Source organism: Rhinoraja longicauda, chromosome 32 (genome assembly GCF_053455715.1).
Source record: "Rhinoraja longicauda isolate Sanriku21f chromosome 32, sRhiLon1.1, whole genome shotgun sequence".
Lineage (NCBI taxonomy): Eukaryota > Metazoa > Chordata > Chondrichthyes > Rajiformes > Arhynchobatidae > Rhinoraja > Rhinoraja longicauda.
Window position 1 is genome coordinate 28,384,402 of NC_135984.1, and position 20,291 is coordinate 28,404,692.

At 56.2% G+C, this 20,291-nt stretch overlaps 1 protein-coding gene across 1 annotated transcript in view; it reads right to left on the reverse strand.

Moving 5' to 3' along the window:
- LOC144608725 (pannexin-3-like) overlaps positions 1-20,291 on the reverse strand; it is a 38,729-nt gene that overhangs the window by 14,418 nt on the left and 4,020 nt on the right. The window contains exon 3 of the mRNA XM_078426756.1: positions 630-847. Within this exon, the coding sequence (XP_078282882.1) occupies positions 630-847 (218 nt within the window). The remainder of the gene's footprint in view (positions 1-629; positions 848-20,291) is intronic.

Genomic DNA, 20,291 nt, shown 5'->3' on the forward strand with positions numbered 1-20,291 from the left:
TTTGGAAAGATGGGTTGATTAAGGATAGTCAGCGTAGTTATGTGTGTGTGGAGATCCTGTCTAGGAGTTTGATTGAGTTTTTGAAGAAATAGCCAACAAGGTTCATAAGGGGATGGCCATGGACCAAGTCTAATGGTCTTCAGCAAGGCCTTTGATAAAGGTCTGCAAGGTAGACTGCACTGGAAGGTTAGATTGTATGGGATCCAGGGAGAGCTAGTCGGCTGGATGAAGAACTGGCTTCATGGAAGGAAGCAATGGGAGGTGGTGGAAGATTGCTTTTCATACTGGAGGCTTGTAACTAGTGGTGTGCCTCAGGGATCAGTGCTGGCCCATTGCTGTTTGTCATCTCGAGCACCAACTTGAATGAAAATATACCAAGCATGATTAGTAAGTTTGAAGATGATAAAATAGGTGGTATTGTAGAAGATAATTATCAAGCAGATCTTGATCAGCTGAGCAAGTGGGCTGAGAAATGGCAGGATTGCACCCTGGTCTCCAGTGCTGTGAGGCAGTGGCTGCATCAGTGGGGCCAATGTGCCACACACTGTCCACATTTACAGTCCCATCCCCTGGGTTTTCCATGAGTACGCTGAACGGTTTAAGAGGTGATGGAGATTTATCTCGTGTACCTGTCCAGTTCCTCCTGGATTAGTGCCTTGGCATTGGGGTTGTTCTCGTATTTCTTCAGGATCAGTTGAGCCACCTTAATGGACCGGTTGTAAGCTTTATCCAACTCGTCGATGATAAAAAGTAGGTCGGCAGTGAGAAGTGGAGTAACAAAGACTTTCCAGATTAAGCTGGGCAGGTACATGGTCATCCCAATAGCCAGCAACGAGTAGGGGAACACCTGCACAAGGGAAGGAGCTGCAGTTAGTCCCAGACTCAGTGTGGGATTGGATCACCTCTGACTACTGACTGACACAAGTACAACAGGTAGTGCATAGAGAAAAGAAACACAAAGCACAATATCATGTTACAGTTACCGGGAAAGTGTATGTAAAAAAAGATAGATTGGAAGATCGGAATTACATACTTGGCATAGTAGGTCCTAACAGACATCTGATACCATTATGGATGAAACTGCTCATGAATCTGGTGGTATGTGCTTTCAAGTTTTTGTATCTTCTGCTGACGGGAGAGGAGAAAGAGTGAATGACTGGGATGTGAGTTGTCCTTGCCTATGATGGCTGCTTTCCCAATGCAGTGTAAGGTGCAGATGGAGTCGATGGTGGAGAGGCTGGTCAGTGTAATGGACTGGGTTACATCCACAACTCTCTGTAATTCCTTGTGGTCTTGGGCAGAGCTGCTGTCAAACCAAGCTGTGAACCTTCTGCTTGGGGACTGATGTACCAGGGAAGAGTTGATAACAGGCCTGAAATTCTGTTGGGAGAACTGTGGATGAGGTCTGGGATTATCCTGGGAGAAACACAGGAGCAGGACTGGGAAAGTTGTGGGAGCAGGTAAGAGAATGTTCCAAGGGAACATAGAAACATAGAAAACAGGTGCAGGAGTAGGCCATTCAGCCCTTCAAGCCTGCACCGTCATTCAATATGATCATGGCTGATCATCCAACTCAGTATCGCGTACCTGCCTTCTGTCCATAACCCCTGATTCCTTTAGCCACAAGGGCCACATCTAACTCCCTCTTAAATATAGCCATTGAACTGGCCTCAACTACCTTCTGTGGCAGAGAATTCCACAGATTCACCACTCTGTGTGAAAAAAAAGTCCTCATCTCGGTCCTAAAAGACTTCCCCCTTATCCTTAAACTGTGACCCCTTGTTCTGGACTTCCCCAACACCGGGAACAATCTTCCTGCATCCAGCCTGTCCAACCCCTTAAGAATTTTGTACGTTTCTATAAGATCCCCCCTCAATCTTCTAAATTCCAGCGAGTACAAGCCGAGTCTATCCAGTCTTTCTTCATATGAAAGTCCTGCCATCCCAGGAATCAATCTGGTGAACCTTCTCTGTACTCCCTATATGGCAAGAATGTCTTTCCTCAGATTAGAAGACTAAAACTGTACGCAATACTCCAGGTGTGGTCTCACCAATGCCCTGTACAACTGCAGCAGAACCTCCCTGCTCCTATACTCAAATCCCCTCGCTATGAATGCCAACATACCATTCGCTTTCTTCACTGCCTGCTGCACCTGCATGCCTACTTTCAATGACTGGTGTACCACGACACCCAGGTCTCGTTGCATCTCCTCTTTTCCTAATCGGCCACCATTCAGATAATAGTCTGCTTTCCTGTTCTTGCCACCAAAGTGGATAACCTCACATTTATCCACATTATACTGCATCTGCCATGCATTTGCCCACTCACCTAACCTATCCAAGTCACGTTGCAGCCTCCTAGCATCCTCCTCACAGCTAACACTGCCCCCCAGCTTCGTGTCATCCGCAAACTTGGAGATGTTGCATTCAATTCCCTCATCCAAATCATTAATATATATTGTAAATAGCTGAGGTCCCAGCACTGAGCCTTGCGGTACCCCACTAGTCACTGCCTGCCATTCTGAAAAGGACCCGTTTATTCCCACTCTTTGCTTCCTGTCTGCCAGCCAGTTCTCTATCCACATCAATACTGAACCCACAATACCGTGTGCTTTAAGTTTGCATACTAATCTCTTATGTGGGACCTTGTCGAAAGCCTTCTGGAAGTCCAGATATAACATATCCACTGGTTCTCCCTTATCCACTCTACTAGTTACATCCTCGAAAAATTCTATAAGATTCATCAGACATGATTTACCTTTCATAAATCCACGCTGACTTTGTCCAATGATTTCACCACTTTCCAAATGTGCTGCTATCCCATCTTTAATAACTGACTCTAGCATTTTCCCCACTACCATGTTAGACTAACTGGTCTGTAATTCCCCGTTTTCTCTCTCCCTCTTTGAAAAGTGGGGTTACATTAGCTACCCTCCAATCCTCAGGAACTACTCCAGGTAATCTAAAGAGTTTTGAAAAATTATCACTAATGCATCCACTATTTCTGGGGCTACCTCCTTAAGCACTCTAGGATGCAGCCTATCTGGCCCTGGGGATTTATCGACCTTTAATCCATTCAATTTACCTAACACCACTTCCTGACTAACCTGGATTTCACTCAGTTCCTCCATCTCATTTGACCCCCGGTCCCCTGCTATTTCCGGCAGATTATTTATGTCTTCCTTAGTGAAGACAGAACCAAAGTAGTTATTCAATTGGTCTGCCATGTCCTTGTTCCCCATGATCAATTCACCTGTTTCTGACTGTAAGAGACCTACATTTGTCTTAACTAATCTTTTTCTCTTCACATATCTATAAAAGCTTTTGCAGTCAGTTTTTATGTTCCCTGCCAGTTTTCTTTCATAATCTATTTTCCCTTTCCTAATTAAGCCCTTTGTCCTCCTCTGCTGGACTCTGAATTTCTCTCAGTCCTCTAGTAGGCTGTTTTTTCTTGCTAATTTGTATGCTTCATCTTTTGTTTTGATACTATCCCTAATTTCCCTTGTTAGCCACAGATGCACTACCTTCCCTGATTTATTCTTTTGCCAAACTGGGATGAACAATTGTTGTAGTTCATCCATACGGTCTTTAAATGCCTTCCATTGCATATCCACCGTCAACCCTTTAAGAATCAATTGCCAGTCTTGGCCAATTCACGTCTCATACCCTCAAAGTTACCTTTCTTTAAGTTCAGAACAGGACTGGGAACATTCTGAGAGCCCTAGGAGTGGGCCTGAGATACTCTGTGGAGAAGCGGGGAGAACAAATCAAAGATCAGAGAACTTTGAGAGGTCATTCTTCCAGGAGAACCATGAGAGTGGGTCTGAGATTGTGTCAGGCAGGGAGGGGTGGGGGTGGGGGTGGGGAGGGGTGGGGGCGGGGAGGGGTGGGGGCGGGGAGGGGCGGGGAGGGGTGGGGGTGGGGAGGGGTGGAGGCAGGGAGGGGTAGAGGTGGGGGGCCGGGGTGGGAGAGTGGGACTGTGATTGTGTCAGGAGTCTGGGACCGCCGTGGGGGTGGGGAGGATGAGGGGTGGGGGCGGGGAGGTGTGTGGGAGGGGAGGGGTGGGGAGGTGTGCGGGCGGAGGAGGGTGCGGGGGGAGGTGTGCGGGTGGGGGCGGGGAGGTGTGCGGGTGGTGTAGGAGGGATGGGGTGGGGAGGTGTGGGAGTGGGGTTGCGATTGTGTCAGGAGTCTGGGGGTGGGGCTGTGACCGCCGTGGGGGTGGGGAGGGGGGTTGTGGGGCTGAGATTGTCAGGAGACCAGGGGTCGGGGGGGGGGGGGGGGGGGGGGTGTTGAAGATGCCTGAGATTGTTTTGGTCGAGTGAGAGAGGGTGAGACATTGGTTCAGCGGAAGCAGTCAGATGCCTTTGATGGTCCCAGGGGGTTGAAGATCACATTGTGGGCAGCCAGGCCAGGATTGGACTGTGGGAACACTGGGCTCAATTGCAACTCAGCAGAGTCAGGATACAATGAATGTTTAAAACATAGACAATCCTGTTCATCCCTGTCTGGCGAAAACAATCAAATGGGGAAGGCGGCTCAGCCAGGGCTAACGAGGGAAATCAAGAATAGTGTTAAATCCAAGGAATTGGCCAGAGAAAGCAGCAAACTGGGAGGATTTTAGAACTCAACAGAGGACAAAGGGGTTAATTAAGAGGGAGATAAAAGAGCATGAAAGAAAGCTTACGGAGAATATAAAAACTGACTGTAAAAGCTTCTTTAGATATGTAAAAAGAAAAAGGTTAGTGAAGACAAATGTAGGTCCCTTACGATCAGGGACAGGTGAATTAATAATGGGAAACAAGGAAATGGCAGAACAATTAAAAGAGTACTTTGGTTCTATCTTCACCCAGGAAGACACAAACAATCTCCCAGAAATACCAGGGGACCAAGGATCTAGTGGGAGGGAGGAACTGAAGGGAATCCGCATGTCACGAAATGGTGTTAGGTAAACTGAAGGCAGATAAATCCCCAGGACCTGATGGTCTGCATCCCAGAGTACTCAAGGAGGTGACCTTGCAGCCTTTCCTAACCACAATGATGATTGGGAGTATACCAATTGGGTAGCAATCAGCCAAACTTTGACCTGCTTCTTGTGAATAGGAATTCCTGTTCAATTTTCCGCGCTGTTGGATGAAGCTGGTTCCAGCCTGTTGAACCAATGCCATCCTACCCGTCAGGGTATCTGGAGTCCTCTCTTATCCGTCCTTCCAGCCCTCCCCCTTCCCCATTGAGGGCATTGCATCTCTCTGTGACGGCCTTCTTTGGGGTATTAGGAAGATGACGTATCACGAAGTTGACTTCCCTGACCGCAGGAGAAATCTATGCATCCAGAGATGCTGCCAGACCCGGTGAGTTACTCCAGCATTTTGTGTCTATCTTTGGTGTAAACCCAGCATCTGCAATTCCTTCCTACACACTTTGTCCCTCCCAGTGACTCCAGCTACATTTCAGTCTGCCTCGGCAAGGCCAACAGCATAATCAAGGACCAGTCTCACCCACCCTTCTTCTCCTCTCCCATCAGGCAAGAGGTACAGGTGTGAAAATACATATTTCCAAATTCAGGAAGTTTTTTCTCAGCTGTTATCAGGCAACTGAACCGTTCTCTCATCAACTAGAGAGCGGTCCTGAGCTCCCATCTACCTCATTGGAGATCTTCAAACTATTTTTAATTGGACTTTACTAGACCTTATCTTGCACTAAACATTATATCCTTTATCCTGTATCTGTACACTGTGGACGGCTCAAATGTAATCATGTATAGTCTTTTCACTGACTATATCACGCAACAAAAATCTTTTCATTGTACCTCGGTACACGTGACAATAATAATAGTTTAGTTTCGAGTTACAGTGCGAAAACAAGCCCTTTGGCCCATTGAATCCACGCCAACCAGCAATCCCATACATTAGCACTACCCTACACACATGGGATAACTTACAAACCTGTACGTGTTTGGAGTGCAGGAGGAAACCAGAGCACCTGGAGAAAACCCACGCGGTCACAGGGAGAACATACAAACTCTGTATAAACAGCACCCGTGGTCAGGATCAAACCTGGGTCTCTGGTGCTGTGTCACCGTGCCACCCAATAAACTAAACTAAACTAAATTATAACATTTATTAGACACCTGGACAGGTACACAGATAGGAAAGATTTAGAGGAATATGGGCCAGGTGCAGAGAGATGGACATGCTTGATTGACAACTTGGTGGGCATGGATGAGTGTGGCTGAAGGGCCTGTTTGCAGATGGCGTAGACCTCTGAACGTGACTCAAGGTGTTGGAAAGTGACAGCAACGGTCGCTCTCACTCAATGCCACAACCACTTGGTGCCAGCTTTCATCACAACCTTGGTTCAAACATGGATCCAAGAACTGAATTCCAGAGACACCACGCCAGCATTTGGCCAAGTGTGGCATCAAACATGCTGGTGCCAAATTGTAACGGCTCTGCTGTTCCTTTGGATCGATGAGCGACGTGGAGAGGGGGGACGTGCTGCATGGGCAACAGCCTGTCCTTCATATGACATCGCCCAGGCTTGCATCCGACCACACATCACTGCAAACCTACACCTACAACATGGAGAGGACACTCCAGCTTCGCATACGGTGTCGACACAACACGTGGAGCAACAGTTACCGGTTATAAGTCATCGCTAGATTGGCGTAAAGCGAGACGCCAGGGGTTGCTCCCGACGGTGGGAGGGATTTTCGGATCTCACTGGACAGCTACCGCCCGCCTCAAGCTGGGCAGCCCCCAACCAATAAGGTGCTGTCCCACCACGGTCTGCTATCCTCACTGGGTGCACAGGGATTAGGAACCATCCCAACAGCAGATCGCACCTGCCAACAAATGAACACATCAATAGAGACCAGCTCTAAAACTGGGAACTTGGAATGTCCGGACAATGATGACCGGCCCCTCTGGAAACCCACAGGACATCAGCGATTCCAGGAAAACAGTTGTCATAAACAACGAGCTCAAGAGACTCAACGTAGACATAGCCACCCTTCAGGAAACAAGGCTGGCAGACTCGGGCACACTGAAGGAGAAGGACTATATGTTCTACTGGCAGGGGAAGGACTCTGGCGAGCCCAGAGAGCACGGAGTAGGCTTCACTGTAAAGAGCAGCCTGCTGAACACGGTGGAACCAGGCAGAAATGGCTCAGAGCGACTCCTGACTCTCTGCCTCAACACCACCGCAGGCCCGGTCACCCTTGTCAGCGTGTATGCCCCGACACTGTCCTCCACATCAGACACAAAGGACGAGTTCTACGAGAAACTCACATCCATCATCAGCAGCATCCCCAGCAAGGCAGAACTTGTTGTCTTGGGCGACTTCATCGCCAGAGTGGGCGCAGACCACGAATCATGGTCTTCCTGCCTTGGGCAGTTTGGTGTGGGCAAAATGAATGAGAACAGACAGCGACTGCTCGAGCTGTGCACTTACCGTGACCTGTGCATCGCCATCTGGTACTTCCAGACAAAGCCCCAGCACAAGGTATCCTGGAGGCACCCACGCTCAAAGCATTGGCATCAACTGGATCTGATCCTAGTCAGACGTGCTGCCCTCAAGAACGTTCTCCACACACGCTCCTACCACAGTGCGGACTGCCACACAGACCACTCCTTGGTGTGTTGCAAGATCAGGCTGCAACCAAAGAGGTTCTACCGTACCATAGAAGCAGGGGAAACCTTGCATCGATGTCAGAAAGATGCCCCATCCAGACCTCGTGCAACAGTTTGCAGAGGCTTTTGAGAGAGAACTTGGCACCTCGCATCCTGGAGACTGCAACAGAGAAGTGGGAAACTCTGTGGGACACCATGCACCACACAGCCTTGGCTAGCTTTGGGAAGAAGATCTCAAAGACACACGACTGGTTTGAGGCCAAGTCGACCGAGATGACTCCCGTCATCGAAGCCAAGCATGCCGCCCTAGACGAGTACAAGCGGTCAGCCAACGAGAAGAACCTGCAGATCCTCAGGGCTGCCAGGAGCAAGGCTCAGCAGACTGCCAGGCGTTGCACCAATGAGTACTGGACACAGCTTAGTGAGGACATCCAGACGGCCGCCATAACAGAGAACATCAGGGGAATGTACGATGGCATTAAGAAGGCAGTAGGACCAGTCCAGAGCAAGACAGGCCCCCTCAAACCCTCCACTGGGGAAGTAATCATAGACAAATGCCAGCAGATGGAGAGATGGGTGGAACTACTCCGACCTCTACTCGAGAGAGAGAACACCGTGTCCCTCTCAGCCCTTGACGACCATGGATGATTTAGATGGAGAGCCGATGGTAGAAGAGCTCAGCAAGGCCATTGACAGCCTGGCCTCAGGCAAGGCCCCAGGCAGCAATGGGATTCCCTCTGACCTGATCAAGCACTGCAAGACTATCTTACTGCTTCCTCTATATGAAGTCCTCTGCCAGTGCTGGCAAGAAGGAGCTGTACCGCAGGACATGAGGGATGCCACGATCATTACCCTCGACAAGAACAAGGGCGAGTGAAGTGACTGCAACAACTACAGAGGCATCTCCCTCCTCAACATCGTCAGCAAGGTCTTTGCTCGGGTCATCTTGATCTGCCTGCAGAAGCTGGCAGAACGTGTCTACCCAGAGTCACAGTGCGGTTTCTGAGCTGGAAGGTCAATTGTAGACATGGTCTTCTCCCTTCGCCAGCTCCAGGAGAAGTGCAGAGAACAGCGGATGCCCATGTATATGGCTTTCATTGACCTCACCAAGGCGTTCGACTTCGTCACCGAGATGGCCTATTCAGGACTCTCCCAAAGATCAGCTGCCCACCAAAACTGCAGAGCATGACAGAATCCTTCCACATCAACACGAAGGGGACAGTGCAGTTCAATGGCTGTTTCTCGGAGCCCTTCGACATCCGCAGAGGCGTCAAACAAGGCTGCGTCCTCGCTCCCACACTCTTTGGGATTTTCTTCGCTCTGCTCCTGAAACATGCCTTCAGCACCGCAACAGAGGCGATCTACCTGCGTACTAGATCAGACGGCAAGCTCTTCAACCTCACCCGCCTCCGAGCCAAGACAAAAGTACGTGAAGCTCTCATCAGAGACATGTTGTTCGCCAGGGGGTATGGGGAGAAGGCAGGAACGGGGTACTGATTGAGAATGATCAGCCATGATCACATTGAATGGTGGTGCTGGCTCGAAGGGCCGAATGGCCTACTCCTGCACCTATTGTCTATTGTCTATTGATAATGTAGCAGTTGCGTCCCACACCCAGCAGGAACTACAGTCACTGATGGACCGCTTCTATCGGGCTTGCAAGGACTTTGGGCTGACCATCAGCCTGAAGAAGATGAACGTCCTGGTACAGGATACAGAGGGACCCCCTGTCATCACCATCAATGACTACGAACGCAGAAAGGAGCGCAACATCTTCATCAAAACAGAGTCCACACACAAATGTGACCTTTGCGACAGAGACTGTCACTCCCGCATTGGTCTCTTCAGCCACAAGTGACGCTGCTCTAGCCAAGGTGTGGAGCAAGCAGCCAACTAGGATGCATCACCCATGGTCAGCGATGGCCGAGGGGGGCCTAAGAAAGGCATCAAACACCCAGTAACACTGAGGTCAGCGGCAGCAAAGGGAAAGCCCTCTCGCCATTGACGTCCAATCTCACATAGTTTGGGATAGGGAACATACCTTATGCAGCAGGGCTGTAGAGAGGATTGAAAACAAAGGGACCCTGCTTACATTCACAGATGGCAGCACAGGTGAAGAGGGCAAAAGGGTTGCGTGCACCATTAGCTGGGACATTATGTAAGAGAGGAGGAGGTCTCGGGATAACTTTCTGAATCGTTGGTTAGGCCATAGCTGGAGTATTGTGCGTGGTTCTGGTCACCACACTGGTGGAAACAATGTGGTTACACTGGCGAGTCAAGGAGTCATACAACGCCGACACAAGACCTTTGCCCCAATTCGTCCACGCCGACCATGGTGTCCCATCCAAGCTGCTCCTATTTACTGTGTTTGGCCCACATCCCTCTCAACCTTAGATAGACACAAAAAGTTGCAGTAACTCAGCGGGACAGGCAGCATCTCTGGAGAGAAGGAATAGGTGACGTTTCGGGTCGAGACCCCTCTTCAGACCTGTCCCTGTACCTGCCCGAGTGTCTTTTCTGAAGAGCTTAACTAGGATGGTGTGGAGTGTTCCAGTTATGAGAAGGTGCTGTTTATGCCGGGCATGTTTGTGTTGGAGCAGGGAGGCTGATGGGGGCTGACAGACATCTGCAAACTTATAAGAGCAGAGATGGGGAAACCTTGTTACTCTGGCATGGATGAGATGGCAGAGGTGGAAGGTGAGGAGTAAGAGGTTTAGGGCAAATCTGAGGAAGGATTATTTTCACCATGGGGCGGTTGCAATTTGGAGCATACTACATTGCAGCCGTTGTTTGCAAATAAAGGCTTTTAACTTCTCGAAGAATTCTCCGTGTTGCCTGTCTTAATTTCTAAGCTAAAGAAAACCACGACAGGTGCTGCCTCAGGAAGGTGGCATTTAGCATCAAGGATCCCCAGCACGCTCACTGCCACCATCGGGCAGGAGGTACAGACGCTTGAAATTTCACACCGCCAGCGTCAGGGACAGATACTTTCCTAGTACTACCATCTTGCACCGACCTGCACAGCCCTGATCCTACGTTGGGCACAGAGGGACGAGCAGTAAATGCTGGTATTGCTCGCAAGATGGAGATCCCACAAATGAATCGGAGGCATCAGCTGACTGCACCTCATGTGCTTCATTGATTTTATGATCACCGCATAGTGGTTTCACCAAACCATGCACATCTACAAGAATGCACTATTATTTTGTCTCCATATCAAATTTGCTTAATAACGCGACACACACCAGGATTGTAACCTCAGTGCCAGCCAGTATCAAGCCAGACCCTGTCATGGCTCCAACACCTTGTCCACCTTTCTTGCTGCGGAGATACAGGAGCAAGAAGAGGCAAAGATGCTGCTTAACCCTGGTTTGCCAATGAGTAAGACCATGTCTGATCTGGCCTGGACCACAACAGCATTTCACTGCTCTCGCCCAAACCACCCCTTCATCCCTTAGAGTTAAATAGGGAGTCCTTGACATTCCTGAGCAACAGTGGAGATGCAGGCCTCACAGTGCCCTGTACCCTGTACCCTGGTGCCCTGTACCCAGGTGCCCTGTACCCTGGTGCCCTGTACCCTGTACCCAGGTGCCCCGTACCCTGGTGCCCCGTACCCTGGTGCCCCGTACCCTAGTGCCCCGTACCCTGGTGCCCTGTACCCTAGTGCCCCGTACCCTGGTGCCCTGTACCCTGGTGCCCTGTACCCTGGTGCCCTGTACCCTGGTGCCCTGTACCCTGGTGCCCCGTACCCTGGTGCCCTGTACACTGGTGCCCTGTACACTGGTGCCCTGTACCCTGGTGCCCTGTACCCTGGTGCCCCGTACCCTAGTGCCCCGTACCCTGGTGCCCCGTACCCTGGTGCCCCGTACCCAGTACCCTGGTGCCCTGTACCCTAATGCCCCGTACCCTGGTGCACTGTACCCTGGTGCCCTGTACCCTAGTGCCCCGTACCCTAGTGCCCTGTACCCTAGTGCCCCGTACCCTAGTGCCCTGTACCCTAGTGCCCCGTACCCTAGTGCCCTGTACCCTAGTGCCCCGTACCCTAGTGCCCTGTACCCTAGTGCCCTGTACCCTAGTGCCCTGTACCCTGGTGCCCCGTACCCAGTACCCTGGTGCCCTGTACCCTAGTGCCCCATACCCTAGTGCCCTGTACCCTGGTGCACTGTACCTTAGTGCCCCCTACCCTGATGACCCATACCCTGTACCCTGGTGCCCTGTACCCTGGTGCCCTGTACCCTGGTGCCCCGTACACTGTACCCTGGTGCCCTGTACCCTGGTGCCCCGTACCCTGGTGCCCCGTACCCTGGTGCCCTGTACCCTAGTGCCCCGTAACCTGTACCCTGTGCCCTGTACCCTGGTGCCCTGTACCCTAGTGCCCCGTACCCTAGTGCCCTGTACCCTAGTGCCCTGTACCCTGGTGCCCCGTACCCAGTACCCTAGTGCCCCGTACCCTAGTGCCCCGTACCCTAGTGCCCTGTACCCTGGTGCACTGGACCCTGGTGCCCTGTACCCTAGTGCCCCGTACCCTAGTGCCCCGTACCCTAGTGCCCCATACCCTAGTGCCCTGTACCCTAGTGCCCTGTACCCTAGTGCCCCGTACCCTAGTGCCCTGTACCCTAGTGCCCTGTACCCTAGTGCCCTGTACCCTAGTGCCCGTACCCTAGTGCCCTGTACCCTAGTGCCCCGTACCCTAGTGCCCTGTACCCTAGTGCCCCGTACCCTAGTGCCCTGTACACTAGTGCCCCATACCCTAGTGCCCTGTACCCTGGTGCACTGTACCTTAGTGCCCCCTACCCTGATGACCCATACCCTGTACCCTGGTGCCCTGTACCCTGGTGCCCTGTACCCTGGTGCCCCGTACACTGTACCCTGGTGCCCTGTACCCTGGTGCCCCGTACCCTGGTGCCCCGTACCCTGGTGCCCTGTACCCTAGTGCCCCGTAACCTGTACCCTGTGCTCTGTACCCTGGTGCCCTGTACCCTGGTGCCCCATACCCTGGTGCCACATACCCTGCTGCCCTGTACCCTGGTGCCCTGTACCCTGGTGCCAGATACCCTGGTGCCCCGTACCCTGTACCCTGGTGCCCCTTACCCTAGTGCCCCGTACCCTAGTGCCCTGTACCCTGGTGCCCTGTACCCTAGTGCCCTGTACCCTGGTGCCCCGTACCCTGGTGCCCAGTACCCTGGTGCCCTGTACCCTAATGCCCCGTACCCTGGTGCCCTGTACCATAGTGCCCCTTACCCTGGTGCCCTGGTGCCCCGTACCCTAGTGCCCCGTACCCTAGTGCCCCGTACCCTAGTGCCCCATACCCAGTACCCTGGTGCCCTGTACTCTAGTGCCCCGTACCCAGTACCCTGGTGCCCTGGTGCCCTGTACCCTAGTGCCCCGTACCCTAGTGCCCCGTACCCTAGTGCCCCGTACCCTAATGCTCCATACCCTAGTGCTCCATACCCTAGTGCCCCGTACCCTAGTGCCCCGTACCCTGGTGCCCTGTACCCTAGTGCCCCGTACCCTTGTGCCCTGTACCCTAGTGCCCTGTACCCTGGTGCCCTGTACCATAGGGCCCCGTACCCTAGTGCCCCATACCCAGTACCCTGGTGCCCTGTACCCTAGTGCCCCGTACCATAGTGCCCCGTACCCTGGTGCCCTGTACCCTAGTGCCCCGTACCCTGGTGCCCTGTACCCTAGTGCCCCGTACCATAGTGCCCCGTACCCTGGTGCCCTGTACCCTAGTGCCCCGTACCCTGGTGCCCTGTACCCTAGAGCCCTGTACTCTGTACCCTAGTGCCCCGTACCCTAGTGCCCTGTACCCTAGTGCCCTGTACCCTAGTGCCCTGTACCCTAGTGCCCTGTACCCTAGTGCACTGTACCCTAGTGCCCTGTACCCTAGTGCCCTGTACCCTGGTGCCCTGTACCCTGGTGCCCCGTACCCAGTACCCTAGTGCCCTGTACCCTAGTGCCCCGTACCCTAGTGCCCTGTACCCTGGTGCCCCGTACCCAGTACCCTGGTGCCCTGTACCCTAGTGCCCCCTACCCTGGTGACCCATACCCTGTACCCTGGTGCCCCGTACCCTGGTGCCCCGTACCCTGTACCCTGGTGCCCTGTACCCTGGTGCCCCGTACCCTGGTGCCCTGTACCCTGGTGCCCTGTACCCTGGTGCCCCGTACTCTGGTGCCCCGTACCCTAGTGCCCTGTACCCTGGTGCCCTGTACCCTCGTGCCACGTAACCTGTACCCTGTGCTCTGTACCCTGGTGCCCTGTACCCTCGTGCCCCGTACCCTGGTGCCACATACCCTGCTGCCCTGTACCCTGGTGCCACATACCCTGGTGCCCAGTACCCTAGTGCCAGATACCCTGGTGCCCCGTACCCTGTACCCTGGTGCCCCGTACCCTAGTGCCCCGTACCCTAGTGCCCTGTACCCTGGTGCCCTGTACCCTAGTGCCCTGTACCCTAGTGCCCTGTACCCTGGTGCCCCGTACCCTGGTGCCCCGTACCCAGTACCCTGGTGCCCTGTACCCTAATGCCCCGTACCCTGGTGCCCTGTACCCTAATGCCCCGTACCCTGGTGCCCTGTACCATAGTGCCCCGTACCCTGGTGCCCTGTGCCCTGGTGCCCCGTACCCTAGTGCCCCGTACCCTAGTGCCCCGTACCCTAGTGCCCCATACCCAGTACCCTGGTGCCCTGTACCCTAGTGCCCCGTACCCAGTACCCTGGTGCCCTGGTGTCCAGTACCCTAGTGCCCCGTACCCTAATGCTCCGTACCCTAGTGCCCCGTACCCTAGTGCCCCGTACCCTGGTGCCCTGTACCCTAGTGCCCCATACCCTTGTGCCGTGTACCCTAGTGCCCCGTACCCTAGTGCCCCGTACCCTGGTGCCCTGTACCCTAGTGCCCCGTACCCTAGTGCCCTGTATCCTGTACCCTGTACCCTAGTGCCCTGTACTCTAGTGCCCTGTACCCTAGTGCCCCGTACCCTAGTGCCCCGTACCCTAGTGCCCTGTACCCTAGTGCCCTGTACCCTAGTGCCCTGTACCCTAGTGCCCTGTACCCTAGTGCCCCTTACCCTAGTGCCCTGTATCCTAGTGCCCTGTACCCTGGTGCCCCGTACCCTAGTGCCCCGTACCCTAGTGCCCGGTACCCTAGTGCCCTGTACCCTAGTGCCCTGTACCCTAGTGCCCCGTACCCTAGTGCCCTGTACCCTAGTGCCCTGTACCCTAGTGCCCTGTACCCTAGTGCCCAGTACCCTAGTGCCCCGTACCCCAGTGCCCTGTACCCTAGTGCCCCATACCCTAGTGCCCCGTACCCTAGTGCCCTGTACCCTGGTGCCCCGTACCCAGCACCCTGGTGCCCAGTACCATAGTGCCCCGTACCCTAGTGCCCTGTACCCTGGTGCCCTGTACCCTAGTGCCCCGTACCCTGGACCCTGGTGCTCTGTACCCTGGTGCCCTGTACCCTGGTGCCCCGTACCCTGTACCCTGTGCTCTGTACCCTGGTGCCCTGTACCCTGGTGCCCCGTACCCTGGTGCCACATACCGTGCTGCCCTGTACCCTGGTGCCCTGTACCCTGGTGCCCCGTACCCTGGTGCCGGATACCCTGGTGCCCCTAGTGCCCCGTACCCTAGTGCCCCGTATCCTAGTGCCCTGTACCCTAGTGCCCTGTACCCTAGTGCCCCGTACCCTAGTGCCCCGTACCCAAGTGCCCTGTACCCTAGTGCCCTGTACCCTAGTGCCCTGTACCCTAGTGCCCCGTACCCTAGTGCCCTGTACCCTGGTGCCCCGTACCCAGTACCCTAGTGCCCTGTACCCTGGTGCACTGTACCCTGGTGCCCTGTACCCTAGTGCCCCGTACCCTGTACCCTGTGCTCTGTACCCTGGTGCCCTGTACCCTGGTGCCCCGTACCCTGTACCCTGTGCTCTGTACCCTGGTGCCCTGCACCCTGGTGCCCCGTACCCTGGTGCCGGATACCCTGGTGCCCCGTACCCTGGTGCCCCGTACACTAGTGCCCCGTACCCTAGTACCCTGTACCCTGGTGCCCTGTACCCTGGTGCCCCGTACCCTGGTGCCCCGTACCCAGTACCCTGGTGCCCTGTACCCTAATGCCCCGTACCCTGGTGCCCTGTGCCCTGGTGCCCCGTACCCTAGTGCCCCGTACCCTAGTGCCCCGTACCCTAGTGCCCCGTACCCTAGTGCCCCGTACCCTAGTGCCCCATACCCAGTACCCTGGTGCACCGTACCCTAGTTCCCCGTACCCTGGTGCCCTGTACCCTAGTGCCCCGTACCCTAGTGCCCTGTACCCTAGTGCCCCATACCCAGTACCCTGGTGCACCGTACCCTAGTTCCCCGTACCCTGGTGCCCTGTACCCTAGTGCCCCATACCCAGTACCCTGGTGCACCGTACCCTAGTGCCCCGTACCCTAACGTCCCGTACCCTAGTGCCCCGTACCCTAACGTCCCGTACCCTAGTGCCCCGTACCCTGGTGCCCTGTACCATAGAGCCCCGTACACTGGTGCCCTGTACCCTAGTGCCCCGTACCCTAGTGCCCTGTACCCTAGTGCCCTGTACCCTAGTTCATCGTACCCTGGTGCCCGTACCCTAGTGCCCCGTACCCTAACGTCCCGTACCCTAGTGCCCCGTACCCTAACGTCCCGTACCCTAGTGCCCCGTACCCTGGTGCCCTGTATCCTGTACCCTGTATCCTGTACCCTAGTGCCCTGTACCCTAGTGCCCTGTACCCTAGTGCCCCGTACCCTAACGTCCCGTACCCTAGAGCCCCGTACCCTAGTGCCCTGTACCCTAGTGCCCTGTTCCCTAGTGCCCTGCACCCTAGTGCCCTGTACCCTAGTGCCCTGTACCCTAGTGCCCTGTACCCTAGTGCCCTGTACCCTAGTGCCCTGTACCCTAGTGCCCTGTACACTGGTGCCCTGTATCCTGTACCCTAGTGCCCTGTACCCTAGTGCCCTGTATCCTGTACCCTGGTGCCCTGTATCCTGGTGCCCCGTACCCTAGTGCCCTGTACCCTGGTGCCCTGTACCCTAGTGCCCCGTACCCTAGTGCCCTGTATCCTGTACCCTAGTGCCCCGTACCCTGTACCCTGTGCTCTGTACCCTGGTGCCCTGTACCCTGGTGCCCCGTACCCTGGTGCCAGATACCCTGGTGCCCAGTACCCCGTACCCTGGTGCCCGGTACCCTAGTGCCCCGTACCCTAGTGCCCTGTGCTCTGTACCCTGGTGCCCTGTACCCTAGTGCCCCATACCCTAGTGCCCTGTACCCTGGTGCCCTGTACCCTGGTGCCCCGTACCCTGTACCCTGTGCTCTGTACCCTGGTGCCCTGTACCCTGGTGCCCTGTACCCTGGTGCCCTGTACCCTGGTGCCCCGTACCTTGGTGCCCCGTACCCTGGTGCCCCGTACCCTCGTGCCCCGTACCCTGGTGCCCTGTACCCTGGTATCCTGTACCCTGGTGCCCCGTACCCTCGTGCCCCGTACCCTGGTGCCCTGTACCCTGGTGCCCTGTACCCTAGTGCCCTGTACCCTAGTGCCCCGTACACTAGTGCCCTGTATCCTGTACCCTAGTGCCCCGTACCCTGGTGCCCTGTACCCTAGAGCCCCGTACCCTGGTGCCCTGTACCCTAGTGCCCTGTACCCTAGTGCCCCGTACCCTAGTGCCCTGTACCCTAGTGCCCTGTACCCTAGTGCCCCGTACCCTAGTGCCCTGTACCCTAGTGCCCTGTACCCTAGTGCCCTGTACCCTAGTGCCCTGTACCCTAGTGCCCAGTACCCTAGTGCCCCGTACCCTAGTGCCCTGTATCCTGTACCCTAGTGCCCTGTACCCTAGTGCCCCGTACCCTAGTGTCCTGTACCCTAGTGCCCTGTACCCTAGTGCCCTGTACCCTAGTGCCCTGTACCCTGGTGCCCTGTATCCTGGTGCCCCGTACCCTAGTGCCCCGTACCCTGGTGCCCTGTATCCTGGTGCCCCGTACCCTAGTGCCCCGTACCCTAGTGCCCTGTACCGTGGTGCCCTGTACCCTAGTGCCCCGTACCCTAGTGCCCTGTACCCTAGTGCCCTGTACCCTAGTGCCCCGTACCCTAGTGCCCTGTACCCTAGTGCCCTGTACCCTAGTGCCCTGTACCCTAGTGCCCTGTACCCTAGTGCCCAGTACCCTAGTGCCCCGTACCCTAGTGCCCTGTATCCTGTACCCTAGTGCCCTGTACCCTAGTGCCCCGTACCCTAGTGCCCTGTACCCTAGTGCCCTGTACCCTAGTGCCCTGTACCCTAGTGCCCTGTACCCTAGTGCCCCGTACCCTGGTGCCCCGTACCCTAGTGCCCTGTACCCTGGTGCCCTGTACCCTAGTGCCCCGTACCCTAGTGCCCCGTACCCTAGTGCCCCGTACCCTAGTGCCCTGTACCCTGGTGCCCTGTACCCTAGTGCCCCGTACCCTAGTGTCCCGTACCCTAGTGCCCCGTACCCTAGTGCCCTGTACCCTGGTGCCCTATATCCTGTACCCTAGTGCCCTGTACCCTGGTGCCCTGTACCCTAGTTCCCCGTACCCTAGTGCCCTGTACCCTGGTGCCCTGTACCCTAGTGCCCCGTACCCTGTACCCTGTGCTCTGTACCCTGGTGCCCTGTACCCTGGTGACCCGTACCCTGGTGCCAGATACCCTGGTGCCCCGTACCCCGTACCCTGGTGCCCCGTACCCTAGTGCCCCGTACCCTGGTGCCCCGTACCCAGTACCCTGGTGCCCTGTACCCTGGTGCCCTGTACCCTAGTTCCCCGTACCCTAGTGCCCCGTACCCTGGTGCCCTGTACCCTAGTGCCCCGTACCCTGGTGCCCTGTACCCTGGTGCCCCGTACCCTGGTGCCCTGTACCCTGGTGCCTTGTGCTCTGTACCCTGGTGCCCTGTACCCTGGTGCCCCGTACCCTGGTGCCCTGTACCCTAGTGCCCCGTACCCTAGTGCCCTGTGCTCTGTACCCTGGTGCCCTGTACCCTAGTGCCCCATACCCTAGTGCCCTGTACCCTGGTGCCCTGTACCCTGGTGCCCCTTACCCTGTACCCTGTGCTCTGTACCCTGGTGCCCTGTACCCTGGTGCCCCGTACCCTGGTGCCCTGTACCCTGGTGCCCCGTACCTTGGTGCCCCGTACCCTGGTGCCCCGTACCCTCGTGCTCCGTACCCTAGTGCCCTGTACCCTGGTGCCCTGTACCCTAGTGCCCCGTACCCTAGTGCCCTGTACCCTCGTGCCCCGTACCCTGGTGCCCCGTACCCTGGTGCCCCGTACCCTAGTGCCCTGTATCCTGTACCCTAGTGCCCCATACCCTCGTGCCCCGTACCCTGGTGCCCTGTACCCTGGTATCCTGTACCCTGGTGCCCTGTACCCTGGTGCCCTGTACCCTGGTGCCCCGTACCCTGGTGCCCTGTACCCTGGTGCCCTGTACCCTGGTGCCCCGTACCCTAGTGCCCTGTACCCTAGTGCCCTGTACCCTCGTGCCCCGTACCCTGGTGCCCCGTACCCTAGTGCCCTGTACCCTGGTATCCTGTACCCTGGTGCCCCGTACCCTCGTGCCCCGTACCCTGGTGCCCTGTACCCTAGTGCCCTGTACCCTAGTGCCCCGTACCCTAGTGCCCTGTATCCTGTACCCTCGTGCCCCGTACCCTGGTGCCCTGTACCCTAGTGCCCTGTACCCTGGTATCCTGTATCCTGGTGCCCCGTACCCTAGAGCCCCGTACCCTGGTGCCCCGTACCCTGGTGCCCCGTACCCAGTACCCTGGTGCCCTGTACCATAGTGCCCCGTACCCTAGTGCCCCGTACCCTAGTGCCCCGTACCCTGGTGCCCTGTACCCTAGTGCCCCGTACCCTAGTGCCCTGTACCCTAGTGCCCCGTACCCTGGTGCCCCGTACCCAGTACCCTGGTGCCCTGTACCCTGGTGCCCCGTACCCTAGTGCCCCGTACCCTGGTGCCCTGTACCCTAGTGCCCCGTACCCTGGTGCCCTGTACCCTAGTGCCCTGTATCCTGTACCCTAGTGCCTCGTACCCTAGTGCCCCGTACCCTAGTGCCCTGTACCCTAGTGCCCCGTACCCTAGTGCCCCATACCCTAGTGCCCCGTACCCTGGTGCCCTGTACCCTAGTGCCCTGTATCCTGTACCCTAGTGCCTCGCACCCTAGTGCCCCGTACCCTAGTGCCCTGTACCCTAGTGCCCCGTACCCTAGTGCCCCATACCCTAGTGCCCTGTACCCTGGTGCCCTGTACCCTAGTGCCCCGTACCCTAGTGCCCTGTGCTCTGTACCCTGGTGCCCTGTACCCTGGTGCCCCGTACCCTGGTGCCCTGTACCCTGGTGCCCTGTACCCTGGTGCCCCGTACCCTGTACCCTGTGCTCTGTACCCTGGTGCCCTGTACCCTGGTGCCCTGTACCCTGGTGCCCTGTACCCTGGTGCCCCGTACCTTGGTGCCCCGTACCCTGGTGCCCCGTACCCTCGTGCCCCGTACCCTGGTGCCCCGTACCCTAGTGCCCCATACCCTAGTGCCCTGTACCCTGGTACCCTGTACCCTGGTGCCTTGTACCCTAGTGCCCTGTACCCTGGTGCCCTGTACCCTAGTGCCCTGTACCCTGGTGCCCTGTACCCTAGTGCCCCGTAACCTGGTGCCCCGTACCCTGGTGCC